We start from the raw sequence: 20,458 nt of genomic DNA on the forward strand, positions 1-20,458 counted from the left end.
GCAGCTGGGAGCCGGCCTCCTCGGCTGCGCTCCGATCTGGGAAGCCCACACCCCCCTCTCCTGCTGGGAGCCCTGCCCGCCTCCAAGCTTCAGATCAAGGTCCAGCCCTTTCACCACCAGCTTCTCCCTGTGGCCCAGCACTCAGCTCCCTCTCCTCCTGCTCATCACCGGCACTTGGCTGGAAGAGGTTTATCACTGCGTGCGTGTGTCCTCTCTCCCAGGTCTATTGAGAGCAGATTCACTCACACCTCTCAGAGGCCCTACTCCCTGCGGTGGGGTTTGTGGAAGTGGTCACTGACAAGGCTTTACCCTAGGCTTTCTCCTGGGTCTGTGTTTGACCTGGGTGCCTGAAGATTTGGAGAGTGAAGCGCTAGCGAAGGGACGGTGGACAGAGTGCAGTCGCTGCTCTGAGACCAAGCCCCCTCCCTACCTTGGCAAGGCAGCAGGCCTGTTTCAAGGTCGGCTTCCTCCACTGCAGTGAAAACACCAAAATTCACCAGCCCAGAGCCCACCACCAGTCTTCCAGCCTCTTGACAGCTGTTGACAGTGTCGAGGAATGAACAGCCATTAGCCTTTTCCCTTCACAGGCAACGCTCTCGGGGAAGTTGACCAGGGAAGGTCCAGTATGCTGACACACTAACAAGAATTATAATAACTAAGAGGTGATGGAGCCAGAGTGGTCTAGGCATTGGAACTCAACTGCCTACATTCCAAGACCAGCTTTGTTACTAATTGGCTGTGCAACCTCTGGTAAAGCCCTTAACTTCTCTGTTACATGGGCAGTATACTGGTTAGGAGGATTAAATGAGCGAAAAGAATAAGATGCCTAAGTCAGGCACGTGGTGTTCAGTTAATGCAAGCTATTCTTATTTTTCAAAGAGGAATTACAAATATTTAGAATATTTTTAAAGGTTGGACTTGGGGCTATCTCTATAATCCCGTCCCCCCACCAAACTTCTTGTGCTGGCCTTTAAAAATCATTTCTTCTTCTTCAGCTTTGGACCTAAACTGTCCATCTGAGGTGGTTTCTGTGGGAGGCAATACTGGAGTAGCCAGTGTAAAAGGCTCTCGGTGCCCAGCAGATATAACCCAGCCAGCACCCTGGGTATGAGCAGCCTGTGTCTAAGGGCTTGGGGCTGTGTCTGAGACCAGGGTTGAGGTATGCTTTCACTGCTTCGTCCAGTGAATTGTTTATAAGCAACTCTCCATGGCTCTGCAGTTTCCATGCAGGTCCCAGAACAGCTGTACAGCTGTGGATATTGTCCTCAGCTGTCCCAACCTCGGCTTCCCTAAGGGTGGTGCAGCCATGCCCCTCACCGTGAGCAGACCTGTGGGACCACACCTGTCCCCAGGATGGCAGCAGCTCACTTTCCGTCCTGCTCTGAGAGTCATCACAGGATAAGATGGGAAATACTCCTGGTCAAGGTTTTGAGTCAGTCTTATGTCTACACTTTCCAACCAGGACAGGCCGACAGAGGTGTCAGGGAAGGCTTGGCAACCTCTGCTCTGGACATCTCAGCCCATCTTGGTGATCCCCCATGCCCTCCTGTGTGTGGACGGCCAGAATGAGCAGAGACGGGGGGGATGGATGAGATGACTTCTGGAGGCCCCTACTAAACTGAGGATTTTCACGTGGAAAAGCTATCATGTCAACACATTAGCAGAAAATAAACCCTTTTCCTCTCTCTGAGCCAGTTTCCCCTTTACTCCTTCAGCAGTTAGAGTCAAAATGCTCAGCCAGCCCAGATGTGCTGTCTGAGTTGCAGAGTGAAGAGAGAAACTCCACCGTGAGCTGAGAGGGATAATGCTGTCTTCAAGTACTTCATTAGGGTTTTTAAGAGGAAGGAAGGAAGCCAGATGAAGGGTGAGGGAGGGGTGGAGGGGCTGTCAGAGGACAGGAGGAGGGCAGTGCAGCCAGGGGGGTGCTTCTGTCTCAGCTGATCAGGATTTGACAGGACTTGTCCTCCAGGGCCTCTGGGGTGGCCGCCCTCTACTCCCCGAGGGTAAAGTGCTGCTTCCCAGGGAGCCATGTACCCTGCCCTGTCCAGGGCCACCAGCCTCAGCCTTGAGCTCAGGCCAGACTCTATTGCAGCGCCGGCCACGAGAGTAGGGTGTGGGAAGCCTGCTATCCTTGGAGCTCTTGTTCAGGACTGGAATTTATGAAAACATTTCAAACCAAATGGAGGGGTCAGGGAAAAGACCCTTTCACCCCCATCTCTTCTCTAGGTATAAACTGGCCCATCTGAGAATTCCAAATGCTGAAAGGCCCCAGATGGCAGGATTTATGCACCACCCCCCTTCTCTCCACAACCCAAGAATGTGAAATACCAGCAAACAAGCCTCATCCAAATTAGGAAGTGAGTGGCTCTGTCCGCCCGGCTGCTTCACCTTCAGGTCCCTTTAAACCCACAGTGTTATCAAGACTCAAGTTGTTGTTGACCTCAAATCGCATCCCATCACTACAAAGCCCGCCCTGAACTGAAAATGCTGCTTCAAAGGCAGCTCTCAGCCCCAAGCCCCCGGCCAGCCCCAGCCCTTGTGCCCCCACGTCCAAGCCTGTGATTGGAGCCCTCTCTGGGCCAGAGATGGGGTATCAGCCCAGACACAGGGCTCCTCTGAGGGGCCATGCCTGGGGGTGCCATGAGGGGGCTCTGCCAGACAGATGCTGAGGTCTGGGAATGTGCCCTGGGACCAGACTCCCGCCTCTGACCGCCAGCAACAGAGTGTGTGCCCCAGGCCCTGGGTGGGCACTGAGCCTGTGGGTGAGGGGCGCAGAAAGCAGCCATTCCCACCCGGCTCTGGGCTATGAGCATTGCCAACAAGCAGGGCTCTGGGAGCTGACAGTGGCTAGGACAGGGTTTCCCTTCCTCCCGGCCCCAGCCATTTTACCTTCTTGGGAGAGGACGATGAACTTGGTGGTCTTGAGCGTCTTTCCATTCAGTGTCCAAGTGACGGTGGCCGGGGGGTCAGAGGACACCCTGCACTGGAGCAGCAGCTTCTGACCCTCTGCCACATGGAGATCTTGTAGTTTCTCCTCAAAGGTCGGGGCTGTCCCTCGGCTCTCTGGTCTCTTTTCACTGTCTGTGGCCCCTGCATGGCCCTTCTTGCAGTTCACATCATTCTTAACCTCCTTCTTAAGTTCTTCTTTCCCAGTGGGTTTTGGGATTTCAGCTGGCTTGGCATTGCCCAAGGGTTTAGGGGCCTCAGCTGGCTTGGTGTTATCCAAGGGTTTAGAGGTCTCAGCTGGCTTGGTGTTGCCCACAGATTTGGGGGTCTCGGCTGGCTTGACATTACTCAAGGGTTTGGGGGTCTCGGCTGGCTTGGCGTTGCCTAAGGGTTTGGGGGTCTCGGCTGGCTTGACGTTACCCAAGGGTTTGGGGGTCTCGGCTGGCTTGACGTTACCCAAGGGTTTGGGGGTCTCGGCTGGCTTGACGTTACCCAAGGGTTTGGGGGTCTCGGCTGGCTTGACGTTACCCAAGGGTTTGGGGGTCTCGGCTGGCTTGACGTTACCCAAGGGTTTGGGGGTCTCGGCTGGCTTGACGTTACCCAAGGGTTTGGGGGTCTCGGCTGGCTTGACGTTACCCAAGGGTTTGGGGGTCTCGGCTGGCTTGACGTTACCCAAGGGTTTGGGGGTCTCGGCTGGCTTGACGTTACCCAAGGGTTTGGGGGTCTCTGATGGCTTGACGTTACCCAAGGGTTTGGGGGTCTCGGCTGGCTTGACGTTACCCAAGGGTTTGGGGGTCTCGGCTGGCTTGACGTTACCCAAGGGTTTGGGGGTCTCTGATGGCTTGACGTTACCTAAGGGTTTGGGGGTCTCGGCTGGCTTGACATTACCCAAGGGTTTGGGGATCTCTGCTGGCTTGGTGCTGCTCAAGGGTTTTGGGGTATCAGCCAGCTTGGCGTTGCCCACGGGTTTCAGGAACCCTGAAGGCTGGGCATTGCCCACAGGCTTGGGACCTTCTGCTGCCTTGGCATTCAAGGCCTCAGTGTTATTGCTACCATTCTCTGTTGGTAATTTTTTCTTACTGCCCAACACTGAGCGAAAATCTGGGGTGGCAGGTTTTGGAGGGGGTACCTTCTCAGGCACAGGGGTCTTGGGAGTCCCCTTCTTGGCCAAGACAGAGCGGAAGTCCACCTGCTGGGGGCCATGCACTTTCCTCTCCTCCTCCGACAGGGTCTTCGGCTTCACCTGCCGCTGCAGGTTGGCGCGGAAATCCATCTGCTCAGCCGGGATCTCCTTCAGGTCCTCTTCAGACAAGGTCTTTGTACTCACCTTCTTGCCCAGGAGGTCCCGGAAGTCCAGCTGCTCAGCTGGGATCTCCTTCAGGTCCTCTTCAGACAAGGTCTTGGTGCTCACCTTCTTGCCCAGGAGGTCACGGAAGTCCAGCTGCTCCACCTCCTGCTGGCGAACGGCCTCCTCCGTGTGCTGCCGTGTCTCCACGCGCCTCTTGAGCACCCCACGCACGTCCTCGCCGTCGTCTTCCGCGGGGGCACCCTGCCCTCTCGCCACCGGCCAGCCAGGCCTCAGGCTCCCGTAGCCGTCACCACCACCACCACCATCAGCACCAGCTCCTCGGCCACAGAGGCCCTCGCAGCTGGCAGGCTCCCTCCCCCTGCGACCAGTGAAGGGAAAAAGGAAAGTAGCAGGAGGAAAAGGGGCCGGGTAAGAAAGAGACGTCAGGGAGAGCAAATCCCCGAGGGAGGGAGGGAGGGCGGAGGAAAGGGGAGGCCAGGGGGGGGGCTGGCCAGGCCGTGTTTATAGAAGGGAACTTTGGTGAGAGGCGCTTGCTTGCTTAGTTGGTTTGCTACATTGGTAATGACTTCAGTAGCCTTATAAGGGTGTGTGCAAAAAAAAAAAAAAAGAAAGAAAAAAATTTACCCCCCCCTCCTCCCCTCTTCTCCCTCCCTCATTCCCCTTCCAATCTCTCTGTCTTGGCTCCGGCAGCCTCAGCTACAGGATACAAACAATCTGGGGCTGCCGAGCTGGGCCTGCTGGGACCAGGAGGGAGGTGGGTGGACAGTGGCCCAGGGCCTGGCCTGGCAACCCCCCAGGGGACACTCACCGCAGGACCACTCTGGCCGGGCTGCTCTGTAGCATCAGGGACACCTGGCAACTGCACTGGCCAACACGGTTCCTGAAGAATTCAAGAGGCCAACACAGATCAAGGGGCTTTCTGGGCCAAGGGCCTGCCTTGTCCAGGGCAGTAGGGAGGGCAGGGCAGGCAGGAGCTGGCCACAGGTTGGCTCCAGGGAAGAGGGGACCATGGACTGAGCTGTGACCTAACACACCCACATCAGACCTAGGTTTAGGGCAGGGCCCTCCCCGACTTTGGTCACCCTTTATCTTTCCAGCTCTTGCTTAAAAAGGAAAAAAAAAAAAAAAAAAAAGAATCAGCTAAGGTAGGCATCCAGAAATAGGAATACTTTTCTGTAAGTATATTATAAAAATAGTACAATGGACAGTCAAGGAAGAGTAAAGACTAAAGCTGCTGAGGTCTGTGATGGAGCTGCTTGGTCTAGACTGTGTGGCCCCACTAACCTTGCCCAGTGACCCTGAGTCTCACTCCATGCCCCCTTAATAGTGGGGCGGTCATTCCTTCTGCTCACAAGGTGCCCCCATCTGCTGGGTCCCCTTCACCTGCTCGTGAAATGAAAACACCCTCTGATCCCTACCCAAGTGACCCTTTTTCTTCCTCTGTCACAAAGAGAGGGCTCGGGATTCTTTAGCCCACTGTTAACACTGTCTATGAGCAGCTGGGGAAAGGGGCTCGGGAAAGGGGCTGTACCATACCCATGCTGCGCTGGGCTTACTGCAGATGAGCCCTCAGATCCCACAAGGCTGCCACCTGCTGGCAGGTCTGGGCTCTGACTGGCCCAAGAAGGTGGGGCTCAGACTGGGGGAAGCCGTGGAGGCAGCTCTGACTCTGCCTGCTAATAACCATGTTTTATGTAGCACCCTCCATCTTTCACGACTCACAGCCACTGTGTTTCCTGTCCCCACAGCAGCCCGGGGAGGTTCCCAGCATTCTCGTGCCCACTGCAAAGGGAAGGAGGGGAGGCTCAGGGCTTCCAGGATGCAGTGTTGGGCTCTTGGGGTCTCCCACCCATTTCCTGCACTTGTCCAAGTCGTGTGCACTTCAGGGGCTGGCACCCACCCCAGGTCCCACCGTAGACCTAATCCCTCTCATATATTCCATCTCCCTTACTCATGGCGGATCTGTGAGGCGGCTGTCAGCAACTGTTTTTACAGGTGAGAAAAATGAGGCTTATAAAGGTTAAGTAACTTTGCCTGAACTCACAGGACTGGCTAGTAGGGAAAAGGGTTGGAACCTGACTTGTAATTTTCCCATCCCACCCTACAGTGCTCTTCAGTACAAATCTATCCTGGGACGCGTGTGTGTTTGTGTGTGTCTATGTGTACATGTGTATATCGACCACATGTAGATGGGATCTACCTGACGGGCACCTGTACCTGCTGGTCCATGATTGGGAACGTGTGTATGTTGCCCCTACATGGACAGAGAGCTGAACACATGTTCCTGGGCTCTTCCAGTGCACTCCAGCAATTACCTTGCTTTGCATGCTCTCCTTCCCAATGCAGGGCCAGCTCCAGGTCAGGCACCGGCCACCCATGGTGTGGCAGATGATTCTTGAGGGTCCTGGGGGTCACTGATCACTCCTCGACACTGGGAACCCGCTTGACAGAGGAGAGGTTGGCCTTTCAGGCTCTCTAACCTTCTCTCGTCTGCTGGGTACCTGCCGGTTACCTTCCTCAATGCTCAGACTCTAGCGGGCGCAGATTCAAGGTTCAGGCACCCCGCTCCAGGCAGTGTGGGCGCCCAGGGTACTCCTTTGCTCCACAGACAGCACTTAGATGCCTTCTCAGCACCAGGCTCTGGGAAGGCTCAGGCCCTCAGAGCATCCTGGGAGCTCAGCACAGAAAACCACCAGGGCTTGGGTGACTCACAGAATAGCCATGGGGGTCACTCGGGGCTGAGGCCTCGCCCCTGAGCACCCTGCGTCTTCCAGGTTGCTGGCTAGTAGGGCCCACTCTGTTCCCACTTTTCTTGTAAGCACAGGGTGCAGGGTCTGGGGTGGGCATGGAGCATGAGGACAGGGTGCCCCAGGGCCACGTCTTCCAAGGCACCCTTTTTGACATCTCCTCTGCTGAGTCTCCTCCTGACACAAATTGAACATAGCCCAGATGCACATTGAGGAGCAGATGTTGACCACATGGCCATGCCTGAACCCCAGCCAAGCCCCTCAGAGGCTCTCAACAGTCGGGTGCCCTGACCCCTGAGCTGAAGTGAGTGCTAGCTCCCCACAGGGGAAGCTGGCAAGGGCTTCTGTTGTTTTCTATTACCTGCCTTGAAGAAGGGGGTGCAGGCAGCCTGCTGCCCAACCCTTCTTCAGGGCTCATGTGGGGGCACCCGGACAGTCTGAAGGGGCAGAATTGGGAATACTACAGCAGTCCCACTAAAGAGATCATCTCTTGGCATGATCTGAGGGTCACTGTTTCTACAGCCACACACTGAAATCTCTGCTAGACTCTCTTCTTTTAACTTTACATTTTGTATTTGGGTATAGACAATTAACAATGTTGTCATAGTTTCAGGTAGACAGCAAAGGGATTCAGCTAGACATATACATGTGTCCATTCTCCCCCAAACTCCCATCCCCTCCCATCCAGGCTGCCACATAGCATTGAGCTGACTTCCCTGCGCTAGTGGGTCCTTGTTGGTTATCCATTTTAAATATTTGGCTAGACTTTTAAGGCAAATCATGGGTTTATGTGGAAAGGTCAGAGAGGCAGGTGACCTGAGACCCACATCCCAGATAACCTAACCAGCTGATCAGCCTCTTGGGGCCTCTTTGGTGTCGGCACAGACTCCGTCACAAAGTCAGGCCTGAGGCTGAGGCCCCAACCCCATGCCCAGCCCAGGTGCTGCCACAGAGGTATGGGGCTGTCACTCTGTAAATGACATCTTTTGTACCCAACAGAATCCACTGTGTTCCCTATCTCCTAAGCTCTGAGTCAGAAGCCCACTCTCTGGTTACAAAATCTTGGACCCTGCCCCACACTGAATCACCCACCCCTGGAATGGATTCTTTATGCAAAATTAAAGAACTGATTTCCTGGAAAGTATCAATCTTTCAAATATTTCAGCTAGAATTTGGAGCTGATTTTTGGACATTTCCCCCTTTAGTTCAGGAGAACTAGGGAAGGGAAGGTAGGAGTCAGCCGCCCATATATGCCCCTAGCTCCCGCAGTGACAGACAGCACCTGTCCCACCCCCGCCCTCAGCCCAGCTTCCTCCCAGTCTCTGTCCTTGAAAGGCATTCTGTTCTGGGTACAGGTCTGATTTCTTTCTAGGTCTGGGTCTGAGAAAAGTCAGAGGAGCCCCTGGCAGGCCTGGCACACACTCTCCAGGGCAATTTTCCATGGACTTGCCTCCTTACTGGGGAAAAAGCCAAGGCCAGGGAGCAGCCTCCCAAAGGAATGAGGAGGCTGGACTCAGGGGAGGGAAGAGGGGTGAGGGATGTACGTTTGGGGGCTCCAGTGTGACGTCCTGTCCCAGGTTTCCCAAGTTCCCAGTGTGCTGAAACAAAGAATGGAGGAGCATCTGATTTAAAGACAGAGCCAAGGGTTCCAGTCTGGGCTCTGCTACTCACCTTTGGGTGGCCATGACCTTGAGGCCTCAGCTTCCCCCATTATTAAACAAGAAGGCGGTTCAATATCTTCTGAAGTCCCTTCCAGCTAAGACAGTCTAAGTTTTATGACTGTCCCCAGCTGGGCCCAGACAGTCTGCCTGCCGACCTTCCGGTGCAACCCTCCACTCTGACCTGGCAGGCGTCCCACAGCCTTGCTTTGCTCTTTCCTACCCTCTCACACTCAGTCTATCCAATGAGACTTGCCTCATTTGCCTCAAAATCCCACAAAAAAACTCATCTCTTCTAGGATGTCTAGCTTGAGTACATGAGTACTGTCTCAAAGCATTGTTCCTTTCATACAGACAAGCTCTATTCTAACACAGAATCAGTTTCCATTATTTGCACTGGCCGAGAGGAAGAAACAATTTTCTATTTTGGAGGCAGATTGGTCTTCCTGATAATAACTGGTTCAGGAACAAGGCTAAGGCCATTGGCGTGTTCTGAGCATACTGCTCATGGTGATAGGATAATCGATTGGCCCACAACCATCTCATCAGCTGCCACAGATGTGGTATTACCTCAGGTGAGGTTTGCTGAGCCTTGCCAGCTAAGTAGAATTTCCTAGCAGATCCAAAGATGCCCAAGAAATTATAAGTGGCTATTTTACTAAAACTCACCAAATATTGGGATGGTTTGTTATCCTGCAAAAGCTAACAATTCAAGTATAAAGCACACGCTCAGAAAGGACCCAAGTAGATGGAGCACATGCTAGGTTTTGTCCTTACTTAGAACAACGCTCCATCATGGCAGTAGCTTTGGCATATGGTTACAGAGTCTGTCTGTAGCTCAGAGCCCTGAACACCGTGGGCTCAGTACAGGGAAATGACTGATCCAGGAGAGCAAGCCCCTTGTAAAGAGGCCAGGCCCCTGAGCCAGAGCAGTCCAACCACCTTCAGGGTGTGGCAAGTCTGTCTGCAGAGTCATGGTACAGACAAGTGCTCTTTTCCAGTGCTAACACCAACACTAGGGGCTGGTGTTCTGTCCCCACCAACCCAGGGTGGACATGGAGTTTCAAGAATTAGAGCATTTTAAAGGTGGAAAAATATTTCTGGATCACATCCATTTAACAAATAGCTGCTGCTGCTGCTGCTGCTAAGTCACTTCAGTCATGTCCGACTCTGTGCGACCCCATGGACGGCAGCCCACCAGGCTCCCCCGTCCCTGGGATTCTCCAGGCAAGAACACTGGAGTGGGTTGCCATTTCCTTCTCCTAACAAATAGCTACCAAATGCCAACTATGGGCAGACAATGTTCTAGGCACTGGGAACACAGCAACGAGCCTTCATGGAGCTTACCTTCCCATGTTCCTTAGAAAGACCTTGAAAGGGAGGAGAAATGAATGGGGACAGTTAATGTCCCTGTAGTGGTTTTAAATGTCTACAAACTCTTTGATACTCCTCTCTCCAAGAGGAGAACTTAGTTCCCCTTTGCTTGAATATGGGCTGTACTTACCGACTCACCGCTCATGGACAGAATGTGGCGGGAGTAATGACTGCCAAGAACGGTCTCAGGAGACGGAAACTAGTGGCCCCCCTTGGACCACCAGCTCTGGGGAAGCCAGCTGCCGTGCCATGAAGATGCTCAAACAGCCCCAGGGAGAGGCCCACATGGCCAGGAGCTGAGGCCTCCTGCCAACAGCCTTGTGAGTGAGTGAGCCGTCACAGATGTGGACCCTCAAGCCTCAGTCGCGTCTTCAGAGATAGCAGCCCCTGCTGACATCTTCACCACAACCTTGTATAAAAGCCTGAGGCAAAGCTCACACAAGCTGTGAGAATATTACTGCTGTCTCAAGCAATACGGGGGTGAAAGATAACAAATAAATTCCCTTCATGGGACTTCCCTGGTGGCACTAGTGGTAAAGAGCCTGTCTGCCAATGCAGGAGATAGCAGAGACCAGGGTTTGATCCCTGGGTCAGGAAGATTCCCTGGAGGAGGAAATGGCAACTCATTCCAGTGTTCTTGCCTGGAAAATCCCATGGACAGAGGAGACAGGCAGGCTACAGTCCACGGCATCACAGAGTCAGACGTGACTGGAGCAACTTGGCACAGCATACTGCCTTCACAATAGATAACACTGCTTTCCCAGTTTTAACTCATCTTTCCTCACTCATATTCTTCCTATACCAAATAATGGGGGGAAGAAAACCAGGATGTAATAAGATGGAGGACTCTGGGGAATTGCGCTCACAAGGGAAGGCTCTCAATAAACCTCTGCTGTCTTGGGGTAGAAGAACAAAAGCTCATCAGCAGCACCAAGCTTGCTCTTTCTTTTCCCTGACGCCCAGCCCCACATTCCTCTGCGGCTCCTCTGGCTTCCCAGTCCCAAGTAGCAACTTTGCCAGGAGGTAGGGACGGGGTGGGGAGGGGTTGGAGGAAATCAGCAGGGCATGCAGACTCACTTGAGCAGGATCTCATACTGGCCGGCATGCCAGGGCTGCACGTTTTTCAGAACCAGGGTGAACACATCCTCATTCTGTAGCACCTCGAAGTGGCCAGTGTCTCTGGAGAGGGCTTTGCCATCTCGGAGCCAGTGCACAGTGGGGAAGGGGTCGCCGGCTATGGCACAGGAGATAAGGACACTCTGGCCCAGGCAGGCAGTCACCGAGCGGGGCTTGCTGATGAACCAGGGCTGGGTGCCATCCTGCGGCTCTGAAGTTAGCAGAAGGTTGAGTTAGAGAGGAAGGCCTTTCAGCCGAGAGCATCCATCTAACTCTCCCACGTGGTGAAGATCAGAAGACAGCATGTTACCCAAAGAACAGCTTATCCAGAAGTGACTCTTATTGAACATTCAGGGAGAGCACCTCCTCCTCATGGCAAATCTGTCTTGGTTGCTTCTCAGAGGGCAAAATTAACATGAACTTGTAGTAAGGGGAGGTCACCTAGAATGTATGGGGCACTGGGCTAGGTAACAGTGATTTGTATGGTGAAGAGATATCACTTGCTATGTGTGCTTACCTTGTCTCTCCCCTTAAATATGGGTTCTCTAAAGGCCAGGGCCCTCATACACCCTCACCTCCAAAGCTGTCACTGCCAAACTGTTAGTGTATTAGGAGATTTCTCTCCTAGCACTCTACGCAGCTGCTCACCAGTAATCCAGGGAGAGCAGGGGCTTCCAAAGGCAGGGAAGGGTGGCCCCACTCAGCCAGAGCCTCAGATGGAGGATGGGGAGCTTGCCACTGGGGCTGGGATGGAACCAAGCGAGCACAGGAGATGGTAACAAAGTAGGCCCACATGGGTTCCTCACCTCCAGATCGTCTTTGGAGAGACCGTAACCACATAGTTACCCGTCCCTGCCCCACTTCTGGTCACCAGGTCACAGGTCAGCCCCACCTTGCACGGTGAGCACGGCCTGTGTGCGGACCTCTCCTGCGCTGTTCCAGGCCTCACAGGTGTAAGTGCCCGTGTCCTCTGGAAACACTTCCTGGATACACAGGCTGTGCTGAGTGCCTCTCTGTTCAAAGTGGAAGTCCTCGGACTCCTGGATCTCAGTCCCGTCGTGAAGCCAGATGACCTCCGGGGGCGGGTTCCCTGAGAGGAGCAGCAGAGGGGCTGGTCAGAGAGGTGTTTCCCTGGGCTGTGGGCAACTCTGCTTGGTACTGTGACATTGGATTGCTTCAGTCTTCCCATCCAGAAATATTCTAACCCTACCTACCTCATAGGTTTACTGGGAGGGTTAAAGAAATTAATACCACCCCCTTAGCAGCCCACTAGAAAAGCAGATTAGAGCAGCACCTGGCACAAAGAAAGTACTCAACACATGTTCATTATAATTACTTAACAACAAACCTGGGGAAACCAGAAAGAATCCAGAAGTGGAATAAAATAATGATTTCAGAGATGAAAAACATGCTGGTAGAAAAGCTTTTAAAATCAGAATTCAGACTGATAATGCTGAGCGGCAGCTGAATTGGTGGGTTCCAGCTCGTTTCCGGCCCCGCACACCTCACACAGGACTTCACAGAAACTCCCTTGTCAGTTCTCACCAAGGAAAGGCTCCGTCAGCACCTCATTTTGGTACCATACAAATGTCCAAGGGTGAAGACGGGTGTCAGGCTTTCCAGACCCAGCTCTTGGTGGATAGCATTTCCAGTTTTTGCTAGTCTACTTCCCTGGGGGTAGCTTCTAGAAATTTTTACGGGGGCATAAAACAACATCCACGTGTGAGGGTTCCTCTGTGGTAAGAGCTGAGCCATGGTGTTCTGCTTCCAGGGGAGCAAGACCCTGGGAATAGCTGCTGGTGTCAGGCTCTTTCAAGGACAGTGAAGACCACCACCTGCCTCGATGGGGTAGCCAACCCTGTGTCTGGAGGCCAGGGGGCCTCTGATTTCTAAACCTGAGGAGTGTGTGCAGGGGAGGGGACCCAGCCTCTGCCTGTATTATCCAGGGACTGCCTCCAGCCTTCGGGAGCAGGGAGTTCACCCTGAGACCGCGGGTTCTCTCCCAGCTCATCCTTATCGCCTTTGCTCCCGAGAAACTGAAAAACCAGAGAGGACCTCCAGGCTGTCAACAGGACTTATCAGAGGCCAGCACAAGTCATTAAGACTGTGCCAGGAGATTCCCCAGGCTTCGCTTGCTGGCTCCCAGCAAGCACTGTGACGTCTTCCACTGGGCTGCTCACCCCATGCTCTTGTCACCCTGTCCCTGTGTGAGAAGGCCTCTGTCCCATCTTCTCACCATAACATTTGAATACAGCAACTCTCTTTCAAGAGTCTGGGAGTTCTCACATCATCTGGTTTTGGACAAGTGTTCACAATCTCCAGTTACACTGGCCACACTAGGTTTTCAACTAATCCCCCACCTCTCTAGCATGGCCATCTTTTCCCCCTGAACCGCTTAACCTTGAGCCCAGAAAATCCTGCCACAGAAAACAGAAATGAGGGGCCAGGAGGCTTCATTTCTTCAGGTCCGTTGACTGACAGCTCCAGGCTGGTGTCCTGACGGATGAACGAGCTGAGCAGGCTGTCGGGGAGCAATGCCCGTGTTGCAACCATGCCCATTCTCATGCAGGCCCGGAGGAGAGAGGCGTGGGGACAGACCTGACACCTGGACTGTCATGGTGACCTGGCTCCCGTCCATGACGTGGAGGTCAGAGAGGCCCTGCAGGAAGAGGGGCGCGGCGGGCTTGCTGGGGGCCGCAGGCAGGAGGCACTCGCTCTTCTCCTCACTCTTCTTCTCTGCGTGGCAAACAGAGTGTGGGGTGAACACCCACTCATTCATTCCCCAGACACGGACTAAAGGAACACTCAGCACGTGAATGTGCTGGGGCTCAAGTTCCCGCCAGAAACCGACTACGGCCAGATATGGGGTGTGGGAGGCCCAGGAGACCCCTCAGACAAGGCATGGCCGTTTCCCTGCATGGCACAACTGTGCTCTTGCCTCCGAGCAGGGAAGCACGAGGCCTCTGGAGGGATCATGTCCAACCTAGGCTGGGTCCCCAGGAGCACTTCTGGGGGGTGCAAGTGGTGTGGGAGAGCCAACGCTTGGCATCCTAAGAGATTTTCGCCCCTTAAATTTTGTTTACCCTTTTGAATAAGTGACACATTCATATGGCATAAAGCTCAAAAGGTACAAAGAGAATGTGTACAGTCTCCCTCTAACCCTGTCCTCTGGCCAAATGTCTCTCCCCAGAAGCAACCAATTTCCAGCTTCTTGTTCATCGTGCCAACGATGGTCCATGTGTATAACACACAGTAGCACATAGGTATACACTTTTATTTTTCTTCTCTTAAAAGACTGATAGCAAACTATATACAATGATTGGCACCTTGCTTTTTCATCTAACAATACAGTCATCCCTTGGTATCTGCAGGGGATTGGTTCCAGGACCCCTTGCTGATACCAAAATCTGCAGCTGCTCAAGTTCCATATATATATATATATATAGCATAATATTTGCATATAACCTAAAATCCTCCTATGTACTTTAAAATCACCTCTTGATTACTTATAACACCTAATAAAATGTAAGCACTATATAAATAGTTGCCAGCATGGCAAATTCAAGTTGTGCTTTTTGAAACTTTCTGGAATTTTTTTTCTCAAATATTTTTGATATGCGGCTGTTCGGATCTACAGATGCAGAACCCGCAGGTACACAGGTCGGGCTGCACATCTAGATGTCTCTCATGAAACAGAACCGGAGAGCCTCTTCACTGTTTCCTATGGCTGCATGGTGCTCCATTACCATCTCCTGAGATTTTAAGCACCTCAAGAAAGTCAAAGACACTGCATCATTAGAATGACTAAAATTAAAGACTGGTCATCCTAAGGACCTTGCTGGCGAGGACGTGGCACAACCAGAACTCTCCTACGCTGCTGGTGCAGATGCAAAATGGTTCAGACCCTTTTGAACACAATCTGACAGTTTCTTAAAAAGTTAATCATTTAGCACATGATCCATTCATTCTATTCCTGGGTATTTACACAAGAGCAATGAAAGCACTTGTCCAAACAAAGACTTGTACACAAACATTCATAGCAGCTTTCTTCCTAATGGCTCCAAACAGGAAAAAACCCAAATGCGCATCAAGTGAATGAATAAACACGTGACGATGTATCCATACCAATGGAATACTACTCAGTGCTAACAGAACCACTACAACAAGGACAAATCTCACCAAAATTACCCTGAATGAAAGAAAGCAGACCAAGAAAGTACACTGGATGATGCCATTTATAGAAAATTCTAGAAAAAGCAAAATATAGTGACAGGTTTTGGGGGGCAGGGGTTGGGGGATAGATTGTGAAGGGGCATAAGAAAGCATTTGCAGTGATGGAGATGTTCATTTCTTAAAATCAAGGTGAAGGTTTCATGTATAAAGGTTCAAAAAATGAAGTGAAGTCGCTCAGTCGTGTCCGATTCTTTGCAATCCCATGGACTATAGCCCATCAGGCTCCTCCATCCATGGGATTCTCCAGGCAAGAGTACTAGAGTGGGGTGCCATTTCCTTCTCCAGGGGATCTTCCCGACCCAGGGATCGAACCCAGGTCTCCCGCATTGTAGGCAGATGCTTTACCATCTGAGCCACCAGGGAAATCCTAAAGGTTCAAAGTAAACACCATAAACATATACAGTTTGTTGTACAGCCAAAATGGGGAGAAAATCTCTCTCTGGGAGAGGGAAAGAGTGCCCCAGCTAGCCAGACAGAAACTAGAACAACTCTCTGGGTTCAGGGCTAGCCCACTCACCCCTATTCTGTTCTCTGGGGGAGGTAGGGTAATAAACAGGCTTTCCTTCATTCTCAGAATCCTCCCTAAGCGGGGCTCTGACCTGCCTCATGAGAGCCAAAGGGAAAGGGACAGCGGAGAGGTGAGCTGGTGTCTGGCTCCCACAGCTCTCAGCTGCTCAGCCTCTGATCCCGCCCTTCGTCCTGTGAGCCACACGGTTCTCATCTTCAATAATTCTTTTTCAGTCTTTTTGTTTTTGTCTTGGTTGGGGGCGGGGGGCGGGTCTGGAGCGGGCAGGGGTAGAGACAAAGAAGGCTCTGGTATCTCTAAGGTAAACTCTAAGTTTGGGGGCAGGGGGACTGTGGTATTTTGAGTTCTTTTTAGCCCAGAGCCACACAAACCAGATCTTCTCCTGGAAGCCTGTAGCCATGACAATTCATTTCTAGGCTGATTTACATACCTGGGAAAGGCCTAGCTCCACACTGGCCACTAAATGAAAACAAAATATGGCATACTCAGAACATGCCCTGTACAGCCTCTGGGGCTGAGGGTGGGAGAGGCTGGGAAGACCAGGGAGATGGGAGGACAAGTTTCCCCAAGGCAGGTGCTGTGTGAAGGGCGTGCAGCCAGAGTGCAAGGGGACACAGGACCCATGCCCTGGCATCATTGCCTCTGACAGGGGCAGCCAGACACCCTTGGCAGAAGGCCCAAGCGGTGGGCTTGAGGGACCCAGTATTGGGAATGCTTAGATCTCCGTGGGCAAGCAGGCTGCCTCAGGAGAGTTGAGGAATTTCCTCTTGCACAGAACGAAAAGGCTCAAGGACAAAATGTTTTCGCCTGTCCAGAGCCCTCCCAGTTCCCGCCTCTCCACTGTCTTGGCCAGAGTCCCAGCTTCACAGGGCTCCCTGCAGGCGGACTCTCATTCCCAGATGCTCCGGGAACATCAAAACCTCCAGCTCCCTTTCCTGCAAGCAGTTAACAGCTCCTCCTTGACCCCTCCATGTGTTAGGTCTTCCTACCGCTCAGTTTCCAGGCCTGGGGCTTTGGCAAAGCCAAGCCACCCTGTGGGTCTCAGCCAGTGCAACTAAAGGCCCATCTGCACCTCCCTGCCCTGACAGGGTGTCCTGGGTGCTGCCTCCCACGTGACAGCTCACTCATTCTCCAAAAGCCACTGAAATGTAGGATCTGAGGCTGGGACTTGGTCTTCGGCAAGGCATGCTCTCTTTCTAAAGCTTGACTTCCTCAACTGTATTTAGGGGAATAACAGTACTATTATAGGACCTGGGGGGTTTAAAGAGATAATATATGAAAGTACTTTCTCCAGCCACCCGTCATCCGCGTTCGCAGGTGTGTGAAGCTGGCATGAGTGCTCACTCACACCTACCTCTTGGGCTTAATTACCTGGTGGGTTTATCAGCAGCAGAAGAGAAAATGGAGCCTCACCCCAGGATTAAAGATTCTCATTTCTATGTCACCAAAGGGAAATACTGTGAAGAATACAAATGTGTTGCTTAAAAATATAGATATATCTAAAGAGAAGGAAATGGCAACCCACTCCAGTATTCTCGCCTGGAGAATCCCATGGACGGAGGAGCCTGGTGGGCAACAGTCCACAGGGTCGCAAAGAGTCGGACACGACTGAGCAAATTCACTTCACTTCACTTCACTTAAATCTAAATTTTAAGAACAAAATTTCACTGCACTCCTTCAGAGGGAGATGAGTGACAGTGTCTGAATCTGTGGAAACTGCCCCAGGCAGGCATTTAGTTCCAATGTCACCCATCGTCTCTGACCCTGTTGTTGCCTCCCCAGCAAGGGCCCCACAGCAAGAACAAAGAGCAGAGGGAAGTGACAGGGAGTAAATGTGCAAAATGAACCTGTTCTCAAGCCTGCCGTTCAGGGTCACGCGGGACTAGAGCCACAGAGAGCCAGGCTCAGCCCCAGTCACCCCCCCCCCCCCCCCAGAGTCTTCACAGAATGAGAAAAACAACCTAAACCTCCCCTACAAACACACTCTGGGCTCAGATCCCGGAGCCAATGAGGATGTCAGTTTTAGACAAGCAGCTTCCTTAGGCAACCCCAGAAAAGCAGCCCTAACTTGAATCCTGAAACCCCAGTCCCAAGCCCACCACGCAACTTTACTGGAGAGAGGCTGGGACGTGCTCAGGTGAAGTAAGCTACTCAAGGTCCCCGAGCCAGTGACAGGCAGACTGAGAGCTCAAACCCAGGCCTCCGGACCATGAGGCCCAGGTGATCTGAGACTGTCTTTTCCAAGGGAGCCAGTCACCTGCAGGGATGGCCATGCTCGACTCCCCATGAAGACAGATGTGCTATGTGGACCCCCATTCTAGGAGGAAAGCTAACATAGAGCAGGGAAAGTCAGGGCAAAGGGCGAGGTGTGTGTTTGTCATTTAATTCCAAAGCCATACACAACTTATCCTGGCTCATCTGTGGCCGATAGATCACATATCAGTTTATGCCCCCTCTTGCACGGACTTAGATACAGTAAGAGGAGACAGATGGAAATGGGTGTTGTGAGCTCCTAGCTCGAGCTGCGTGATCTGAAGCAAGTCCCCCAAGCTAAGCCTCAGTGTTCTCTCCTCTAAACTGATAAGAATACAGTTATCATCACTTACTGACGATCCCGCCCAAGTGATAAGGGGTAATGCACACATCATTAGTATAATGCATGATAAACACTGCCGGATTTTCAGATGATTCAAAGAAAGGACATATACAAAACAGCTAAAGAATATCTGGCACATAATAAGTACAAGAATAAATGTTTTGTGCCTTTCCTACTCCGACTGTTTTTGGTTAGGCAAACTCAATCTGACAATAACTACTGATACGATGAGAAATGATACAATATGGTCTCCTCCCAAACCAGGGTATTCACATATAATTGGTCAGAGATCTGAAAGGTCTCAGCTGCGGAGATAACGTTATAACAATGCCTTACAAAGGTCAGCAGTTAAGGATTCTAAAGGATATCCGCAGCTCTCAGTTTATGTTCAACACCCTCTGAAGTTGGGAAGAATGTGCCCTCATTTTATAGCAGAGTGAGCTGGGACTCAGAGAAGGAAGCTGGCAGAAAAGCTGACACGGCCAATGGGGTCCTGGTCTGGATGCTCCCTTCCTGACCTGAGAACAAAGGCCAGTCAGCTAGGTTCCCTTGGGAGCTCTGCGTCCTTGTGCTCTTGCCCAGAGTAGCTGGTTCTCCCAGAGACGTCTCTCCTGGAGTCCTGGTTTAGCTGTCACCTGGCGCAGTCCTGGTTTCAGGCAGGGTAGATGGACCAGGGTCTGAGGAAAGAGGCCGCTGGGGGCCACAGCACCTCAGGCAACCTGAACCTTTTTCATTTGGGGAGGGCAGACTCTGGCTGTGGTACACCAAAGGAGGAGGTCCCTGGGATGCAGTGGCAGACTTGCAACCCAGCTCAAATGGGGCCGGATTAAATATACCCCAGGTCCCCCGACAGCTGTGCTTCCTCTAGTCTGCTGAGACCAAACCCACAGGCCCTTTGTCTTTGGAATCTAGGGCGGGCTGAGCCTCCTTGATTTATGGACCTAGGACTAAATTTCTGAGGTGAACGTGTCTGCTGCTCAGGTACTTGGTCAATTAGCCAATGGCTCTCCACTCACTCGCTGGCTCTCTCTGCCATTAAACTGGGTAGCCTGGTGTTGGGGGTTCTGTTCCACACTGAGAGAAGGGAAAAGGAACAGGATTGTCCTCTGGTGGGCCAGACAAGAACTGAGATCAAGAACAGCTATAAGCAGTGCACATGCTCGGTCACATTCAACTCTATGCGACCCCGTGGACTGTGGCCAGTCAGGCTCCTCTGTCCATGGGATTCTCCATGTAAGAATACTGGGGTAGGTAGCCATTCCCTTCTCCAGGCAATCTTCCCAACCCAGGGATCGAACCTGGGTCTCTTCCATTGCAGGCAGATTCTTTACTGTCTGACACACCAGGGAACCCCATAAGCAGTTTACTGACAAGTAAAAAATGATGTCATGTAGATTAAACTATAGCCGGACTTAGGAAAGGGAGGAGAGAAGAGAGAAGGTGGGAGAAGAAAGGAACATGGAGAGAGAGAAAAGGAAGGAGAGAGACAGACAGCGAGAGAGACCACTCTTTGAGCCTATATAGACTCTCCAGAGCTTCCCTAGTAGCTCAGCTGGTAAAGAATCTGCCTGCAATGCCGGAGGCCCCGGGGGGATTCCTGGGTTGGGAAGATCCCCTGGAGAAGGGATAGGCTACCTACTCCAGTATTTTTGGGCTTCCCTGGTGGCTCAGATGGTAAAGAAATGGTCTGCAATGCGGGAGACCTGGGTTCGATCCCTAGCTTGGGAGGATCCTCTGGAGGAGAGCATGGCAACCCACTCCAGTATTCTTGCCTGGAGGATCTCCATGGACAGAGGAGTCTGGCGGGCTAAAGTCCAGGGGGTCGCAAAGAGTCAGACACGACTGAGTGACTAAGCACAGCACAGACCCTCCAAGTTTTCCCTCCTTGGCCATTTATGCTCTGTTTTGACTCATCAGAAACTGTTTCTGAAATCAGTCCCTAGCCATGAACTT

The 20,458-nt window shown here is 52.3% G+C and overlaps 1 protein-coding gene across 5 annotated transcripts in view; it reads right to left on the reverse strand.

Annotated features, from left to right (window-relative positions):
• Positions 1-20,458, reverse strand: part of MYLK (myosin light chain kinase) — a 280,492-nt gene that overhangs the window by 81,031 nt on the left and 179,003 nt on the right. For all 5 annotated transcript variants that reach the window (XM_069555329.1, XM_069555313.1, XM_069555320.1 and 2 more), the window contains 5 exons: positions 13,749-13,886; positions 12,043-12,240; positions 11,112-11,361; positions 5,064-5,135; positions 2,890-4,613 (listed from right to left, as the gene is read on the reverse strand). In XM_069555329.1, coding sequence (XP_069411430.1) covers positions 2,890-4,613; positions 5,064-5,135; positions 11,112-11,361; positions 12,043-12,240; positions 13,749-13,886 — 2,382 coding nt within the window. The remainder of the gene's footprint in view (positions 1-2,889; positions 4,614-5,063; positions 5,136-11,111; positions 11,362-12,042; positions 12,241-13,748; positions 13,887-20,458) is intronic.

The sequence above is a fragment of the Ovis canadensis genome, chromosome 1 (genome assembly GCF_042477335.2).
Source record: "Ovis canadensis isolate MfBH-ARS-UI-01 breed Bighorn chromosome 1, ARS-UI_OviCan_v2, whole genome shotgun sequence".
Taxonomy (NCBI): domain Eukaryota; kingdom Metazoa; phylum Chordata; class Mammalia; order Artiodactyla; family Bovidae; genus Ovis; species Ovis canadensis.